Raw genomic sequence first — 19,615 nt, forward strand, 5'->3', positions numbered from 1 at the left:
AAATACTTGACTATAAGCAGGAGGAAATGCTAAAAACCTCCAGATTTTTATGTAGAACCCATGAAAAGTAGCGTCTAGTCTGGACACTTGAATTAAGTTGCTTACTTCTATGGTAATCTACGGAATGTATACATTCTGACTATGCATCTGAAGCACAGGCGACGTGAAGTAAAGCTGTAAAAAACCAAGTTAAAAGCCCAAATAACATATATGTTTATGACAGAGGCAGAAACTTAGATTGCTGCAAACTAATATTATCTTAATAACACCAGCACTCTCCTGAAGCCATTATGGAGGGGTAAATTGCAGACATTTCAATGAGAAGTACTCTTCTTACCTCTTTCTTGCTAACTGGCATATCTTATGTTATTCTTTAGATGAAATAAGAGATTGGAAGCAAATTTAGAGTTTGAATAATTTCTAACATACTGTACGAATGTAGTGGGCTACCATACTCACCCACATGTTTTATTATGGGATAGGAGGATGCTGAGCTAGCTGTCTTACTACTCAATTTCATGGAATAAGGCTGAATGCTAACATCTTGAATTTTTTAAAAAAGCTTTTAAGCCCTGGCCAGTTTGGCTCAGTGGTTGGAGCATCGGCCTGTGGTCCAGAGACCCGGGTTCGGTTCCTGCTAAGGGCGCGTACCTCGGTTGCAATTTGTCCCCGGCCCTGGTTGGTCATGAGGGTGGCAGCCACTCGATGTGTCCCTTTCATGTTGATGTTTCTCTCTCTCTCTCTGTTCTTCTCTCTCCCTCCCACTCTACCTGAACAAAAAATGGAAAAATGTCCTCAGGTGAAGATAAAAAAAGAAAAGCTTTTAAGCTCAATGTTGCCCAGGGTTAGAGAACAATAAAACCAAACATAACCCAAATATCCATCCTCTGTATCTTATTTTTTGTGCTCTGAGCATTTGAAAACACAGCGTTTTTTGTTTGTTTGTTTGTTTGTTTTTTCCTGTTCTGACGCTCCAGAATCCTTTGAGGAGAATTGTGAGTGTTATCACCAATTGGGCCAAACTCAGCTCTTTTTCACAGAATGGAAGAGGAGTACAAAAAAAATGAAGCTGGTTAGTAAAAGCCTCCTGGATGTTTTGGAGAGGACTAAATGAAGACTAAATTTATCTTCCCAGGGGTAACATTACAATCATTTGATTTAAGAGATGAAATGATTTGCCCCCAAAATGGCACAAATGTTTTCCAAATTATTATAAATATTTGCTCTCTTTGAAGTGTTGGCAACTTTTATATTGTATCAAAGGACCATAAAATGCAAGACATAAAAGGTACAGTGCCTCCTACTCTTTCTACAACTCTGACGTCCCTAGAGGCAGGTGGCAGGTTCCTAGTGCTCTTGCAGAGCTAAAGCTTTAGGAAAAGGCCAGCCTTTAAAGAAATTTTTTTTTCTTTATTGCTTTTAGAGAGAGAGGGAGGGAGAGGAAGAGAGAGACAGAAACATAGATGAGAGAGAACATTGACTGGCTGCCTCCCACATGCCCCCCACTGGGGACCCAGCCCACAACCTGGGCATGTGCCCTGACCGGGAATTGAGCCAGCAACCTCTTGGTGCATGGGTCCACAACTGAGCCACACTGGCCAGGCAAAAGGCCTACCTTTAAACAGGAACAATATTCTGGAATCAGCAGTGACATCCTTAAAGGGGTACCTTGAGGTGATCTGGGATTTGAGAAGATGGAATACTTCTTTCCCCTTATATTCAGATATAGAGCCTACAGGCTTTGAGGTAAGAGTGCTCGTGTGTGTGTGTGTGTGTGTGTGTTTGTGTGTGTGTACACGCATGCACACGCACATCCAGAGACCATTTCCTGATGTCCTGTGGCTTGTGCTTACATGCGATTGGGACCTTACAAAGAAAAAAACAAAACCAGGAACATTAACCATTTTTCGTGGCCAGCCAGTCCTGCGCCGTCCAGACTAACTGAAAAGAGAGCGAGCCCATGCTAATTGTGATTTAACACCAGCCAATCAGGCCATGGATAATCCCCAAATTCCACTTGAGCCATCCAGACTGCTTAAATGCGAGGTGGTTCTTTTCACCAGAGCTGCTAACAAGTAGCGCAGTGGTTTTAATTCCACCTCCTCCACCTTTCCTGCGGAGCCAGGCAAGACGGAGACTCAGGAGCCCTGCAGAGCTCCTGGGCTGGAAGGGAGACTGGGCTGGGGAGGGAGAAAGGGTCGTTTTAAGAGACGTGCCTGAAAACGACACACTGCAGTGCCTCCTCGAATTACGAATTCTCCAGACCCACTTCTGCCCAGGCCTTTCCTCCTCCCTATTCAGGAAGTATGGAGCCGAGGGCTCAAAGTCAAAATTGTTGGGGACTTCCCTTATGTGACACTCTCCTCTTAGGGCCCAAGAGCTCAGGGGCGATGCTGGGGTGCCCCGACCTCAGCCTTGTGGAGTTGAAAAACTGGGGCCCTAGACAAAGAGGAAGTTGACTGAAGGGCAGGGTGGGGGATAAAAAGGGACAGGGAGCCCTGGCCAGTTTGGCTCAGGGGTAGAGCGCCGGCGCATGGACCAAAGAGTCCCAGGTTCGATTCCTGTCAAGGGTTCATCCCCAGCCCTGGTTGGGGTCTTGTGGGAGGCAACCAGTCGATTTCTCTGTCTCTCTCTCTCTCTCTCTCTCTCCCTCTCCCCCCCCCTCCCTCCCACTCTATCTAAAGATAAATGGAAGAATATTCTTGGGTGAGGATTAAAAAAAAAGGGAACAGGGAAAAAGTGGGGATCGGCGGGCAGTAAGGACAAGCTCCGTGAGGGGGGCTGGCGGAGGAGGCAGGGCAGGGGCTGCTGGGCTCAGAACAGGAGGGCTGTGGGCTAATCCTGGCCACGTGACTAACTCAGGGGCTGACCTTTAGGCAAGTTGCTCCTTTTCGTACTTCGGATGAATTTACCAACTCATTATCTGATTCTACAGAAGACACAGGGAACAAGGGCGAGAGCCATCATTTATAAATAGTAATCATGATCTTGCCAAGGCTCTCAGATAATAATAGCCCTTTTTAAAAATCTTCCCCAGATAGGTGAAAAATGTCATTGCATGTGGTAGAAGCAATAGTACAAAAGAAATCCATCTAACTTATCCAACTGCATTTCACCTTTCTGTCATCTTCAGCTGTTCTCCAGCGAATGACAGGTTGGATGTCCTATGGTCCACAGCACCAGCAGGTGCCAAAGCAGACTGTTTCGGGTGCAGAGGGCCTTGAGCACCTCTCACCCACAAGGAAGCTGAGCTGTAAATAATGACAACATCAACTCCCAGGCCCAGAAACGGTCTTTATCATTCTGCTCTGCCTGGCTATGGCACTCCCGGGAATTCTGGAGCAATGCGGCCTCTGAGCCACAGCCAGCCAGATGGGAGCTGGAGGATCCACGCTGACAGTGGCGGCAGCCCAGCCCCAACCCCAAGTCTGTCAGCTCCGCCAAGGCGAAGAACACGGCCAGCCCCAGGTTGGTGCAGGACGAGGGCACTGAGAGAGGAAAGGGATTTAAATTCAGCTTTAAGAGTGCCTCTTGATTATGAGGGATCAGCTGATCCCATCTGAAGATTACCTAGGCTTTTACATAATTCTTCCCTTTTTTGTCAGTCCATCTGGTCAAAATCCTCTCATGACAAAGGAAAAAGGGCCCTTCAGTCAGATCAGCCCCCGCGCACTGAGCTGTGCCACGGGCGGACGGGTGAGCGCTGCACAGCACGTGGCCTTGCACAAGGGCTTCCGTGCCCCGGGGAGAGCACAGGCCTGGCAGGCAGCTGGGCCGCCCGCGTACACCGGGGCTCGGGAGCGCGGCAGCCACGGCGCATCTGGTGGTCACACAGCTGCAGTTCCTCCAGAGCATAGTCTTCCTGACCCTTACCGGCCCTCGTCTTTATACTTGAACAGTGTCTTCATTCTTACCCAGACCCCTTCACTGCCTGCCGGGAGGCTCAGACCTGCATTCAGTGCTCCGTGATCACTACCTTCTCCTCCTGGGCCTACAAAAGTGCTCAGTGCAAGGCCTGGCACTGCTAGCTTTTTTTTTTTTTTTTTTTAATCCTCACCTGAGGACATTCTTCGATATTTTGTTCGGATAGAGTGGGAGGGAGAGAGAGAGAAAGAAACATCGATGTGAAAGGGACACATCGAGTGGTCGCCCACACAACCCAACCAGGGCCGGGGACAAACTGCAACCGAGGTACGTGCCCTTAGCGGGAACCGAACCCGGGTCTCTCCAGACCGCAGGCCAACGCTCTAACCGCTGAGCCAAACCGGCCCAGGCGCACTGCTAGCTTTTGACAAATCTTTTCATCGTTCCCTTCCAGGCACAATAGTGGCTTTTAATCGCATTCTTTATTTTGTGTTAATTATGAAGTCTAATATGCATTTAATTATCTAAGCCACCTCAAATACTTTTTATAAGGAGGAGTACAATGAAAGAAAAAATATACCTGACTGAAATGCACACATATGTGCACTAAGAAACACACATAAGAATGTTCAGAGCATGATTCCTGTTGGCCCCAAATGAGAAACAACTCAAAAGTCCATTATAAGTAGAACAGAGCAATATATTGGAAAATATTAGTAAAGTGAAATACTACACAGCAATGAAAACACTCTTACTACATGGCAAAAATATGGGCATATCTCTCAAATATAATGGTAGACAAAGGAAGTTAAATAAAAAGTTGTTGATGTATAATCCCATTTGTATAAATTTGACAGATGGGCCAAATGGACTCTATCTACTGACATAGAGTCTGGATAGAGTCACCCTTCGGGGGGGCAGTCACTGGGAGAGGGTGTGAAGAGGGCTTTTAGAGTTCTGGCAGGGTCTCTTTCTTGATCAGGATGCTAATCACATGCATGTGTTCACCTGGTAAAAATTCATCATGTTTTATACTTTTCATTTGTGTATTTTTCTCAATATGTGTGTCCATGAAAAGCTTAATTAAAAAATAAGAGAACAAAGGTCAATAATATTCTTCACAGAAAGACCTAGAAGAAAGGAAGTAAAGCACCTGGCCAGCGTGGCTCAGTGGCTGAGCATCGACCCATGCACCAAGAGGTTGCCAGTTCAATTCCTGGTCAGGGCACATGCCCAGGTTGTGGGCCCGATCCCCAGTGGAGAGATGCAGGAGGCGGCCAATCAATGTTTCTTTCTATCTCCCTTTCCCTTCCTTTCTCTCTCAAATCAATATAGAAAAATTATTTTTTTAAAAAAAGAGGTCCATGGCATGAGACTCCTCTCCTCTTTTCTCTCTAGGATTGTCAACAGTTTATTTCCTTTTAAAATTCAAGATGGGGAGAGAACGAGCATCCTGCTTCCACGTCACATCCAGGCCACAGTGAAAGAGTCGGGCTTCCTGGCAGAGCTTGCTTTTCAGTTGTACTCCACTATGACCAGCTACTCGGAATGGTCTGCTGGAGCTGGGAGGTCTGTGCCACCTAAAGTTTGCTCTTACTCAGCTGAATGGGTGATAATGTCCTTTTGGCCAGAGAGAACTGACTGATCAGCTAGTCCTGCCTTGGTACTACTGAAGCCCCAAGACAAGTATAACCCAACAGGTTTTTTCTCTTTACTAATAAATCAGAAGTTGGACTATGAACATGTCAAACTAGAAAGTTAAAAATTGATGGTGACAACTGAAAGAATAAGAATTAGTGCAGAAATTAATGAAATAGAGAGTAGATACACAATAGAAAAAATCAACAAAACCACAGGGCAGGAACCGGGTGGAGGGGGGCAATGGGGGAATAAAAGGGGACATTGTAATACTTTCAACAATAAAAATAAAAAAGAAAAAGAAAAAAAAATTAAAAAACACAAAACATTTGTTATGAAAGAAAATATTAATAAATTTGACTCTATTAAAAGCAAACCTCCCTCAAAAACAAAAATTGGTTCTTTAAAAAGATCAACAAAACTTGACAAAGTTTTAAGCTAGACTGACCCCAAAAGAGAAGATTCAAATTACTAAAATGAGAAGTGAAAGAGAGGACATGACTATACTAACCTTGTAGAAATTTTTAAAAATTATAAGGGAATATGATGAACAATTGTATGCCAGCAAATTAGATAACTTAGATGAAATGAGCAAATTTCTAGAAAGACAAAAACTACTAGAACTGACTCAAGAAGAAATAGAAAGTCTTAATAGACCTATAACAAGTAAAGAGATTGAAACAAAAACCTTCCCACAAACAAAAGCCCAGGGCCAGCTAGCTTTACTGGTGAGTTCTACCAAACATTTAAAAAAGAATTAACACCAATTCTCCATAAACTCTTTCAAAAAGTAGAAGAAAAAGAAATACTCCCCAAGTTATTCTATGAGGTCAGTATTACTCTAATACCAAACTAGACAAAGACATCACAAGAAAACTACAGAGCAATGTATTTTATAAATACTGATGTAAAAATCCTCAACAAAATACTGGCAAATCAAGCCTGGCAATAAATAGAAAGAAGTATACACCATGACGAGTGGGGTTTACACAAGAATGCAAGGTTGGCTTAATATCTGAAAATCAATTAATGTAATATATCACATCAAAAGAATAAAAGACAAAACACACGCAATGATCTCAATAGATGCAGAAAAAGCATTTGATCAACTTGAACACCCTTTCAAGATAAAAATAATAATACTCAGACCAGTAATAGAAGGGACCTTCCTTAACCTGACAAAGGGCATCTATGAAGACCCACAGCTAATATCATACTTAATGGTGAAAGACTGGATGCTTTCCTCCTCCTAAGATCAGAAACAATACAAGGATGTCACCCTTGTCACTTCTATTCAACAGTGTACTGAGGTCCTTGCCAGGGCAATTAGAGAAGAAAATTAAATAAAAGGCATCCAGGTTAGAAAGAAAGAAGTAAAACTAATCTCTATTTGCAGATGACATAATCTTACATATAAAAATTTTCTAAGGAATCTAAGACTATTAAAACTAATAAACATTCATCAAGATTGTGGTATACAAAATCAATAGAATTTCTTTCAATGAAAAATCCAAAAATGAAATTAAAAAAATAATTCCATGCACTATTGCATCAAAAATAACATACACTCAAACACAAAAAAACAAAAACTTTAGAAATAAGTTTAACAAAAGAAGTACAAACTCTATACCCTGAAAACTACAAATTGTTGAAAGCAATTAAAGAAAACCTAAATAAATGGAAAGACATCCATGTCCATGGAGCAGAAGACTTAATATTGTTAAGATGGTAATACTTTTCAAACTGATCTACAGATTCAATGCAATTCCTATCAAAATTCCAGTTTGCCTTTTTCTTTGCAGAAAGGAACAAACTGATCCTAAAACTCAAAGGGTATGGAGTAGGGAGGACAGCTAAGGTGTTCTGGGTTGATTTTGGGAGTAATGAAAACGTTGGAAAGTTGACTGTGGTCATGTAAGCACAACTGTGTGACTATATGAAAAGCCACTGAACTGTACACATTAACTAAGTGAATTGTATAGTATGTAAATTACATCTCAATACAACGGTTTAAAAACCCCAACCGTGCGTATCTGTGTGAAATGAAAGTTGAGACTCAGTAACCAGGATGAAAATGCTCCCTTTCACCAGTAACTGCATTTCCCAGATCTGCACGTTGCCTCCGAACTTCTCCTCATACAGATGTGGAGGCTGACGTCAGAGCAGTGAGAGTCTTAGTGGTTCAGGAAACAGAGCAGTGGCCAGCACCGTGGACTCTTCTGCCTTGCAGGGGTGAGGTAACACTGGACACAGAGCCCCCTCCACATGTCCAACATGATCTGGGGAGGGAGCGAGAACTGACTTTCCCATGCACCTGGAACCTTACATACCTGTCTAGTAAGAAGCATCTAAAGCAGAAAACACCTAGCGTCTGTGGTTAAGATCTACATATAACTTAAAAAATGAACCCAAATCTGCTTCTAAGTAGTTCATAAAGAGGGGTCAGCATGTAAAAGTGAGTTTGGGAATTGTTAGAATAGATATTCTGCGAATCCAGGTAAGGACTAAGGGGTAAACACAGGCTGGGAATTAGGCAAACTCATAGCTCAGCAAGGCCATGAAAAAGGAGGGTGAAAACAAAATTCAAATGAGCATGAGGAACATGTTAGGAATAAGCTCAACTTGTCTGAATCCGTACAAGAAACGCAAGCTGGCCCGGCTCAGTGGTTAGAGCGTTGGCCCATGGACCAGGGAGTCGTGGGTTCGATTCCAGCCAAGGGTACATACCTTGGTTGCGATTTGTCCCCAGCCCTGGTCAGGGTTGTGTGGGAGGCAGCCACTCAATGTGTCCCTTTCACATCAATGTTTCTCTCTTTCCCTCCCTCCCTCTGCTCCCTTTCACTCTATCTAAAAAGATAGATGAAAAAAATATGCCCTGGCCAGTTTGGCTCAGCAGTTAGAGCGTCGGCCTGCAGACCAGAGAGTCCTCGGATTTGGTTCCCACTAAGGGCATGTACCTCGGTTGCAGTTTGTCCCTGGCCCTGGTTGGGGTCGTGTGGGTGGCAACCACTTGGTGTGTCTTTCTCACATCAATGTTTCTCTCTCTCTCTCTCTCTTCCCCCCCTCTCTCCCTCTGCTCTGTCTGAAGATAAATGCAAAAATGTCCTCAGGTGAGGATGAAAAAAAAAGAAAAAAAAAAAGAAAAAATATCCTCGGGTGAGGATTAAAAAAAAACAAACGCCAGCCCTTTCCCATTTAAAATGTCCCCATCAGTGCACAGATATTTCCTGAAAGTGTACAAAGTAATGAGGTATCTCTCTTAAGTTAGTAAATGAGACTTGTTCAGCTGGTTTACTTTCAGGAAAAAAAAACAAAAACCTGCCCTTGAACTTCTACACATCTTTGAATTTTCCTTCCCACCCCCGACCTAGGAATGAGGACATGAGCGCACATACTTCTCTCCTGAGTAGACGCGGGCTTTCCGAGTGAGGCTGTAGGTTTTGGCGTTCGCTCCTTTCCGGAGAGGGTCGTCCAGAGGTGACTGGCATGGCGGGTCCTCCAGAGGGTTCCAGTAGCTCTGCTCACACATGCCCCGCAACAGGATCTCCGCCAGCTGCCTCGCTATGGTCTGGAACAAAGGAGCAAAGGCACAGCCGTGATTCTGCTTGGTGCCATTCATTCATTTATTCACTCATCTAATCAATGTTTCTCAGTCATCACTCTGTGTTATGCACTCCCACCAGACCTCCAAGATTCATAATTAAACTTTTTGGATGAAATGATGTCAGTTGAAGACAAAAAAGAAGACATGATACACTAAGATATTTGAATAATTTTAAAACACAAGTTCATGCCCTGGCCGGTTGGGCTCAGCAGTTAGAGCGTCAGCCCGTGGACCAGAGAGTCCCGGGTTTGGTTCCCGTTAAGGGCACGTACCTTGGTTGTAGTTTGTCCCTGGCCCCGGTTGTGTGGGTGGCAACCACTGGATGCGTCTCTCTTACATCAATGTCTCTCTCTCTCTTCCTCCCTCTCTCCCTCCCGCTCTATCTGAAGATAAATGTAAAACTGTCCTCAGGTGAGGATAAAAAACAAAAACAAGTTCATGCCCTTCAAATGCCACCTGCCTCAGTTGCACTCTGGAACACGGACATGTTTTACACCTGAAACAACTGAAACTTTTAGTTAAGCTCTTTTTTAAAAGCCCTTATAAATAACAGGTGAGCTGCAAATATTTTCATCACCTCCCAAATGATGCCCGCTGAAGCCCAAACCTGGCAAAAAGCCAGGTGATGCTGTCCCTCAAAAAAAATCTCACTGATGACAAGATGATGTCCAGCGCAGAGTTTTAGAATGCTTTCCTTCTTACAGTGCCGAGGGCTGGTCCTACATGGTGCTACCCCGGGACTCCGCTCCTGAGAGCCCTGTTCTCGGGGACCCTGGACCTTGTGAATAGAGAAGGCAAAGTGGGGACTGTGGCCACTGACCAAGAAAGACCTTTGTCAACGCTGGCTAGGCATCTCTTTTCTCACTGTGAAAACCCCAGAACATCTGGGCCACGTCCTGCTACATCAGATGCATGTCACGACACTTCTCCAAATAGTTCCACTGCCCGAGCAGCACTAGGCATGATGTGTGGGGCAGGGGGCGTGGCATCTACTGAGAAGTATTTTGTTGGCTGTTGCGTGTTTATCAGTTCATTTCCAGCGACAGAAAGAGGAAAGGTAGAACAAGACCAGAAGAAAGAGAAAGAATCCCTCGGAAAACAGAAGCGCTGCGCCCAGGTGGTGCAGGCCAGCCCGTGAGCAGCCGGAGGGACAAAGCAAACGTCAGCCAGCAGGTTTTCCACGGGGCTTAGCACAGAACGCTGATCTTCCCCGAGAAGGAGCCTCTTAAATAAATATATTCCAGAAGAGAGCTTTGCTAGGCTTTCATCCATGTTAAATCTCTTAAAACACCACAAGGAAACTTAAATGCAACCAAATCACCAGCTTAGTGGTTTCCGATAATCACTGTGTAAAGGCAAATTTTCTTGATTATTCTCAAGTAAGACTCATTGGCTTTAACTGTCTATAAAAATGTGAAATTAAATCACTCCTATCATCCCCAACTGAACCATCTGTAAAGATTCATAAGAACACAATCTCCAGGACCTAAGCAATTCCTGAACTGTTTTCTTATACCTTCCGTTCCAGTTTCATGTGGATCTCACTGCAGTCGTATAAGCTAATCACTTCTGCTGAAGCCTCAACTGGCTAAATTGCCTCCACTCACGATAGCAAAGGAAAAAATGCACAAGGACCTTCATTTTCTGGATATGGAAGGATTCTAAAATTATAAACACGTCTGCCCTACACAGTTTGCTTGTCCACTGCTGGCCAGCGCAGGCTATCTCTCCTTTCCCTCGCGGTATTAACCGTCCAGGGAGACTGTTAAGGTGAGGTTTCCACGCGAGTGCACATTATAAAGGCATCAGCTCATCGGCGCCCTACTGATTAGAAAGGATGTGTGCTGGCATTCAATGAAAGCTCAACGAAGTTCAGAAAGAAAGATTAAATATGAGACATTATCAACAAGATCACCAGTATCTAGCATATCTTTTATTTATTTATTTATTTATTTATTTTAATCCTCACCTGAGGATATTTTTTCCATTAATTTTTAGAGAGAGTGGAAGGGAGGGAGGGAGGGAGAGAGAGAGAGAAACATCAATGTGTGAGAAACACATCAATTGGTTGCCTCCTGCATGCACCCCGACCAGGGCTGGGGATCGAATCTGCAACCCAGGTATGTGCCTCTGACTGGGAATCGGGAATCGATCCCACAACCCTTTGAAGTGAGGGCAGATGCTCTAACCACTGAACCACACCGACAAGGGCCATGCCTTTTATCTTTTATACTAAGGTTTCATTTAGCTTGCAGTTTAAATGCTTAAGAACTGCTGGTAACTATCGAATGAATTCAGAATTAAAAGAAGGAAAGGAAGGCGAGATGGGGAGGAGGGTGTCTAGGGGGGAGAAGGGAAAAACACCTGTAACAAAAATCAATTAATAAAAATTGGGGGGGGAGGAAAGGGGGCTCAAAAGAAGACTTGAACTCTTACACACAAACTTGGTCATGAAATGTACTTTTTTGTACGTATTTTAAATTACAGTAAAATTCACAAAACATAAAGTTCAGCATTTTAACCGTTTCAAGTGCATACTCCAATGGCATTCAGTACATGCACAATGTCATGCAATCATCACTGCTCTGTAGTTCCACATCATTCTCGCTGTCCCCAACATAAACCCCAAGCCCCTTTAAATAGTGACTCCCCATTCCTCGTCCTTCCAGACCCTGAGAACAACTAATCTGCTATCTGTCTCTATAAATTTGTCTATTTGGGGGGGTATTTTCCTATAAATGGAATCATATAATGTGTAGTCTTTTATGTCTGGCTCCTTTCACTTAGCACAATGTCCTCGAGGTTCATCCAAGCTGTGGCCTGTGTCGATACTTCATTCCTTTTCTTGGCTGAGTAATATTCTATTGTGCAGCTGCACCACATTTGCTTATCTAGTCATCAGCTGACAGACATCTGGCTGTTGTGAACAGTGCTGCTATGACCATTGAGCAAGAGTATGCGTTTGAAAATCTGCTTTCAACTCCTTGGAGTATTTATCTAGGAGTAGGGTTGCTGTAAAGGTACTTTTAAACCCTTCTCTGCTATGGTCTCACACCAGATTGAGTTTGACAAAGTACTCCTTTTAATAAGAAAAAAGCATTCATTTCCTTAATGAATCAATCAATAAATGTTTTAGAGAGTCAACAATATGAACAAATGCTCCATATTTAAGCAATTTTGAAAGATGGGCTTTGAAAAAAAATCTTGAAAAAAAAGATTTTCAATGTGCTTTTAAAACAATTATAAAAACATGTGCCAATATAATCAGTTACTTATGTTGTGCTTCCAAAGCTTAGAAACAGCTGTCCATATTGACCATTTGAGAAGTTTTACGGAATGCTGGGAGTAGGTCAGTGAGAAAAAGGCAACAGTTTTTATCCACATTTTGCAGTGGCTTTAAAACCACTGCAAAATGTGGATAAAATTTTTGATTTGTTTCTATAAATCAAAATGTTTTCTTTGAACGCCTTAAGGCACCTATAAATCACATCAACATGCAAACAAATACTGAGGACCAAGTGAGTTGTTGGTGGGAGGGTGTGTGGAGTCCGTCCTCTCTCACCCCCCATCATGCTGGGAAAGCCTATCTGGCCCCATGAGTTGTATGTCTGCACCTAAAACTCTGGAGACACCGAAATGAAGACACAGCCTCGTTTCCTGCGACGGGAATCCGTCAGCCTTGCCCAGCGGCATACTCTCACAGCACTGACAGGGTCATGACAGTGCCGGACAGCAGCATGGATGTCAGCAGACGAAGAAACTGCAGTCTCACATGGGGGCCCCGTCGGCGGTGACAGGCAGCATCTGCTGGCCGGCGAGCAGCGGGCTGCACCCAGACACGCACTCAATGGCTCCGGCTCTGCAGGGCCAGCTATGAAGGTGTAATTAAGGGCTGTCCCCAGAAAGGAAAGTGAAAGGATTCAAAAGGAAGAGTCAAAAGGAGAGCCAAGCTGCTCATCAACCGGTTTATTTGACGTCTAAGGTTTATAGTTAATAGAATTAGTCAGACAACCAGGTACTGCTCAGGATCTAATCTGCTTTGCTCTGTCTGGGTCCTATATGAATCGTTAGCAAACACGCGATCCCTTCGCTGCCCTGGCGACCGGGGGCTTACCCCTACCTGCCGTATGGGGTGCATTTCTGGTGTTTCATGAGAGAGCACTACCGATAAGCAACTAGAAAGATGCCCGATGTCCCTGGCCGTCAGGGAAACGTGAACCAAAGCCACAATGAGACAGCACTTCACTCCCACTAGCATGGCTACAGCTAAAAAGACAGGCAATAACAAATGTTGAGGATGTGGGAAACTTGGAACCCTCACTTCTGGCGAGAATGTAAAACGGTGTGACTGCTTTGGAAAACAGTCGGCAACTCCTCCAAATGTTAAAAATAGAGTTACCATAAGACCCAGCAATTCCACTCCCATGTATATACCCGAGAGAAGTGAACACATATGTCCGCATAAGACCTTGCATGAGAATGTTCGCAGCAGCATTATTCATAACAGCCCAAAAGTGAAACAACCCACATGTCCATCAACTAATGAATGGATAAATAAAATGTCTTACGCTCATACAACGGAACATTATTCGGTAATAAAAAGGAAAGAAGTACTGACACAGGCTACAACATGGATGAACCTTAAAAACATTATCCGTCCTAGCCGGTTTGGCTCAGCAGTTAGAGTGTCAGACTGCGGTTCAGAGAGACCAGGGTTCGGTTCCCACTAAGGGCACGTACCTCGGTTGCAGTTTGTCCCTGGCTCTGGATGGGTCATGTGGGTGGCAACCAATCTATGTGTCCCTTTCAGGTCGATGTTTCTCTCTCTCTCTCCCTCCCACTCTATCTGAACAAAAAATGGAAAAATGTCCTCAGGTGAGAATAAAAAAACCAAAAACATTATCCAAAGGCCCTGGACAGTGTGGCTTAGTTGGTTGGGCATTGTCCTATATACCCAACGGCTGCCGGTTCGATTCCCAGTCAAGGCACAGGCCTGGGTTGCAGGCTCAACAATCCCTGGTAGGGGGTATGCAGGAGGCAACCGATTGACGTTTCACTCTCACATTGATGTTTCTCCCTTTCTCTCTCTAAAAAATAATAAAAATATTTTTTAAAAAACACATTATTCTAAGTAAAAGAAGCCAGTCACAAAAAGACCACATATTACATAATTCCATTTATATGAAATGTTAAAAATAGGCAAATCTATAGAAACAGAAAGTAAATCGGTGATTTCCAGAGGCTGGGGGAAGGGGAGAACGGAGGTTCACAACTAATGGGTATGGAGTTTCTTTTTGGGGTGATGAAAATGTTCTGAAATTAAATATTACTGATGGCTGAATAATCCTGTGGGTATACTAAAATCCACTGACTGTAAACAATGAACTGACGGTACATAAACTATATCTAATAACATTTATAAATGTTAAGAGAGAAAACACTTAAAGGGCCCTTGGGCCTCAGTCAAGTCATTAACCACACTTACCATTCGCAGGTTTTGAGTCGTTCTCGTTTCGATTGCTCTGAGGAGCTCTCTAAATCTCCCGACTCCTCTTGTCAGGTTCCTATGTGCACACAGAATTTGACAGGGTTTCCATCTGGTGTGTATTAACATCAAGTATTTTACACACATATTTCAATGCATTTTGTCTACATGAAAGCTGTTGGATGGATTTTAAGCAAACAATTATTCTGAGCATGTCTGTCCATCTTTGTTCAAATCTGAAAAATCTGACCCAGTATTGATGGATTTATGTGCTTCCACGACTAAATTTTCTTAAGAAAATAAAAGTTGGAAAATCAATTTTGAGGCTCCAGCCCCCCAAAAGCAAGTATCTTGCAAGAGTCTATCCCCAGCCTTACAATGGCTCTGTAGTTTTCCTGCTCTGTTGAGTGGCGCTGAAATCTGTCTTTTCATCTAAAAGGTGGGTGGCAAACGGGGAACAGAGATACCCACAGGGAACCCCACAGGGAACATCTTCCTGTAACTTGCCATTTTCATGGGCAAGACAGAGAGTACAGGTGTGAAAAATGAGGGCCTCCATCAAACAGCCACTCTGCATCTTTGAGAACATAAATCACTGCCCAATAAATCCATCCAACACGCCCCCCCAGCCTTGCAGAGAAGCGAAGGGTCAAAGGCCCCTTCTGCGAGCGACTGGAGGAACATGGAACCTGAGCTGCCCGACAGCTCAGAACACAGCGAATCTCTTGCCTCACTCACAGAGACGTTTGGTGACACAGCTCATTAAGGGACAAATGATTCTTTAGCAACATCCTGGTCAATATATCCAGGCTCCACTTGTCCTCGCTGAAAGCTGTGCCCGGCCCGTTCAGCTGGCAGCGCCTCCCGGCCGGTCCCTTTACATTGAGCGCTGCTAGCACCTATGACATAACTCAGGGATATTTATAACCTGCTCATTAGAACACAGCTCATCTTTCCAAGACGCCGCAGAGCCGGTCAGCCGGTGCAAACCCGCCAGCCAGTCCTGCGGCTGTGGCAGATGCTCTAGGCATTTGGCTCTCTTCTTGGATGACATTTTAAATTGCACAAAGGTATTAAATCAAACTGAGTGTGGATTCTGTATGTTACAAACACTCACAAGGGCTATTAATTCGCCTCTTAGACCTATGTGACATCCCCAAACTCTCATTCACAAGAATAACCCCAGAACTTCGATAATAGTTTGCTGGCACAGGTACATAAACATTCCCATATTCCTCTCACCCACACGAATCAGGTGATATCATATCAGAAGTTTTATGGGGGCATAAAAAGAGAAGCTTGTGCTCAGGACTCTAAGCAGCGCTAAAGGAAATCTAAGAGACACGGATCAAAACGAGGTAACAGGCCCTGGGACATGCAATCTACTGTGCTTTCCCCTTCATTTGTTTTTATGAGATCCGTGTTCACAGAAACAAAGTACATTTGCTTTGGATTGAAGCTCAGTTCTCGTCAGTAACATGGGGCTACAGCCAGAAAGAAGATGGACGGGCGGGACGCAGTAGTCTCATTTTGTTCCAGAATCACAGGTCAGTGCCCACGACGTACAGTATACAAAAGGAATGGCACCTTGAGCTGTGTGAAACGGGGGTGGGATTGAGACCATGTAAGTGGAAACCCGGATTTCAAAGGCTGCTTGTCAGGGTGGACATTAAGCCCTGAATGGGCAGTATCAGATCTAAAGGCTGTAACTCAGGGGAGGCTACCTGACAGGAACTGGTCATTCAGAATGTCCCTGGGCCTCCTTGCAGCATGGGTGACCTATCCAGGCACAGAAGCACAGCCTATTCTAGCTGTAAAGGATCTAATACTGTCTAGTCGTTACCACACAGAAGCAACATGACTTGCTCAGGCTCACAGACCTAGCAGGAGAGCGAGCCGGGAGCTCTGTCACCTTCCTGGGCAAAAGAAATGTAAGTTCTCAAACAAGTGCCATCCGGAAGAAAAACAACATATGGATGCAGGAGCTCAGGTCTACGTTTTGTATCACTGATATGCAAGTTCCTATAGATATAACAAATGTCACGCATCCCAGTGATCACAGCTAATGAGATACTCGTAAGAACTGGTTCACAACTGGAAAAAAATCCGTTGGCCCAGGTGAAGCAGTCCAGTGACCCAGGGTAATGCCTCCAAGGCCTTAAAAGAGAAATGACTGATACATTCACCTTCCCCTGAGGCACGAGGTGGTTCTCCGTGCAGGACTGACGCCCCCTGGTGGAGAACTGGAGGAAGTCTCCTGGACTAAAGGGATGTCACACACAAGGCAATACCAGCTGCAACCGAGGACGTATTTCCAGAGCACCGACATTACCTTGGAAGCAGATACAAGTTTTTCTCAAACTGTCTCTAGTTTATTTCTAGAGGGAGCTTAGGATTCAAAATCAAATTCTTCCACAAACTGGGAGGCATTCTGCTTGTAAACAAAGGATCCATAGTCACCAAGAATGTCCCAGCAGGCCCGGGGCTGTGCCACTCAAATGAACCGTGGCACCATCAGGACAACCACGAGGCTGGTTGTCCAACCACAGATCAACCTGACAGCAGTAGAAGGAGGAACTGAAGGAGAAAGATTGCCCATTTTAAATATCAGAAAACCAAAAAGTACCCCAAATGCAAAAACACATAATTCTCATGGACGCCTACACCATTCAAACATTTTTCAGTCACATCATTTTATTCACCCAGTCCCTTTCACTGTTGACAGCAGAAAGAAAAAATCTTTAATCTAGATGAATAATCATTATAGAAAATAACTAAAAGGGAAATTAACTTGCAAGAATTACATTCTAAATGCTATGAAATAACCCAATTTGAGGGAAAAGCCACAAGATTGCTTGAGTGTCTCTGAACTATTAGTTTATCCTTAAAATGTTAAGATCCATTAGCCATCTGGAAGGAGCTGTGGCTTAAAACCCCACTCCAAAATGAAGAGAGGCAAGGAGCTCTCCTGGTTCTGAGGATTTCCACAGCCCCTTGGCATGAGGTCACTCACTCCATTTCAACGCCCTCCACAGAGCGCAGTGATGTCAGAATTCATTATGGCAAACTAGTCTCAAAGTGAATGCTCTTGCCAACATCCGAGCAGCGGGCACTTTGGCAGGCTGTCAGAACTCGGGGTTCACCTCCTGCACCTCACTTTGCCCAGCTTCCGAGCTGCATGCAGCTCTGCCCAGGTCAAACGGTTCCCAAACAGCTCAGCTGTGACCAAGGAGAGAGGGTCGGCGAGTCCCTTGAGCACCAGCCGGCTGTTCAGCCTGACAAACAGGCAAAACCCTGCTTTCACTTTCCAACGTCACTGCCTGTCCCCAGCCCGGCAGGGAGTGCTCCGGCCAGGGTCCCACAGCCTGGCTCTCGTTCAAACCCAGGCTACCCACTGCTCTGTCTCTAGCAGGAAAGCCCCCTCACTTTTCACGGGGGCACGTCCAGTTCTCCCTTGACCTACTTCCATTTTTTTCTTCTCTCCTCCCTTTTCTATCTGGTTTCATCCTCCTTCTGAATCTCCTCCTTCCAGGGCTTGTCTGCTGGCTGGTGGGTCAGTGCCACAGCATGACCTCCTGAGGGCACCAGGGGGGCGCTGAGGGGAGAGCACGTGGCTTACCTCCCGACCCCGGGAGCCCTGCAGCAGCACTGGGAAGGCTGGGCTCTGAAATGTACGTTCTCATGTACAACCTGCAGCCACGCCTGGCTCGTTCTATGACTCAACCACATCTTCAGCTTTTTTTTTTTTAATCCTCACCCAAGGACATTTTTCCATTTTTTGTTCAGATAGGGTGGGAGAGAGTGAATGAAAGAGAGAGAGAGAGAGAGAGAGAGAGAGAGAGAGAAATATCGACGTGAAAGGGACACATCGAGTGGCTGCCTCCCGCATGACCCAACCAGGAAGGATCAGGGACAAACTGCAACCGAGGTACGTGCCCTTAGTAGGAACCCAACCTGGGTCCGCAGGCCGACGCTCTAACTGATGAGCCAAACCGGCCAGGACCATCCTCAGCTCTTTGATACTGTCACCTGGGCCTCTGTGCCACAAACTGAGGGGAAACACATACAGGAAGAAAGCCAGAGCTCCAAAAGCCAAATAAAAATGGAAAACTCGGAGACTGAGAGGCACGTCCCTCGTGATGGCTACTTCGACAGCAAGCTCGAGAGACTGCTTCACTCTTTCTCCTCTCATTTCTCGGGAGTGAGAAGGGAAAATGCAAGTCTTCCCCTTAACTTATCCTTCCAAATCATCTTCTGACCTCAGAGTTTGGCCAATACACTTACATTCAGTATCAACTGTCATGGTTATACAAACTCAAAGTTCAGATGTGAATAAAATCTTCTTTGTACTGCATGTCACATCCTTGGGTAATAAGGAAAAGATACCTATTGGAGCATGTTTAACATTGGTTTTCCGTCTCCGTGGCTGAGAACTTTATAACTAAAGGTCAATCACAGAACATGTCAACACAATAGTTCTCGTAGAGCTAAGAAATCGTTTGGCTTTTTCCATGTTCTTTCTTACCAACGATCACTTCTGGAACTCCTGAGTGGTGGTTGTTTCAACATCTTCTGAGCATCGTAGCAGCACCAAGTCCCAGGACTGTCCCTGAGACACACTGTGAACAAAGGCGCCATTCCTGCCTCAGGGAGCTCCGATGGCTCCGCCTCCCCCACAAGTGTCAGGGCCTTGAGGACTAAGGTCTGTTTTGCTCACAGACGTGTCCCAAGTCCCTCAGAGCCTGGCTACAGAAAGTGCTCAGTAAATATTCAGGGGAGGAATGAAACCCAGAATGACTAGGAGTCAGATGAAGCAAGACCACAAAGGGATAGATCGTCCACCTGTCTCTTGTGCCCTTCCTTCCCCTGCACGTGACTGGCGGCGGCACAGCACAGCCCTCTCTTAACAGAGCACTTCTCGTGTGCCACAGCAGCCTTGCAGCGTGGGTGTGCCCGGGGGAGGGTGGCACGCCTGTACCAAACGACACTGCTGGGCACGCCTGGCCTGACAGCTTCTAGGCAGC

The 19,615-nt window shown here is 44.9% G+C and overlaps 1 protein-coding gene across 8 annotated transcripts in view; it reads right to left on the minus strand.

The window, feature by feature from the left end:
• The window catches only part of TTC7B (tetratricopeptide repeat domain 7B), a 236,332-nt gene that overhangs the window by 122,413 nt on the left and 94,304 nt on the right, over positions 1 to 19,615 (minus strand). For all 8 annotated transcript variants that reach the window (XM_036264184.1, XM_036264171.1, XM_036264191.1 and 5 more), the window contains 2 exons: positions 14,592 to 14,670; positions 8,898 to 9,070 (listed from right to left, as the gene is read on the minus strand). In XM_036264184.1, coding sequence (XP_036120077.1) covers positions 8,898 to 9,070; positions 14,592 to 14,670 — 252 coding nt within the window. The remainder of the gene's footprint in view (positions 1 to 8,897; positions 9,071 to 14,591; positions 14,671 to 19,615) is intronic.

Source organism: Molossus molossus, unplaced genomic scaffold, assembly GCF_014108415.1.
Source record: "Molossus molossus isolate mMolMol1 unplaced genomic scaffold, mMolMol1.p scaffold_m16_p_1, whole genome shotgun sequence".
Taxonomy (NCBI): Eukaryota; Metazoa; Chordata; class Mammalia; order Chiroptera; family Molossidae; genus Molossus; species Molossus molossus.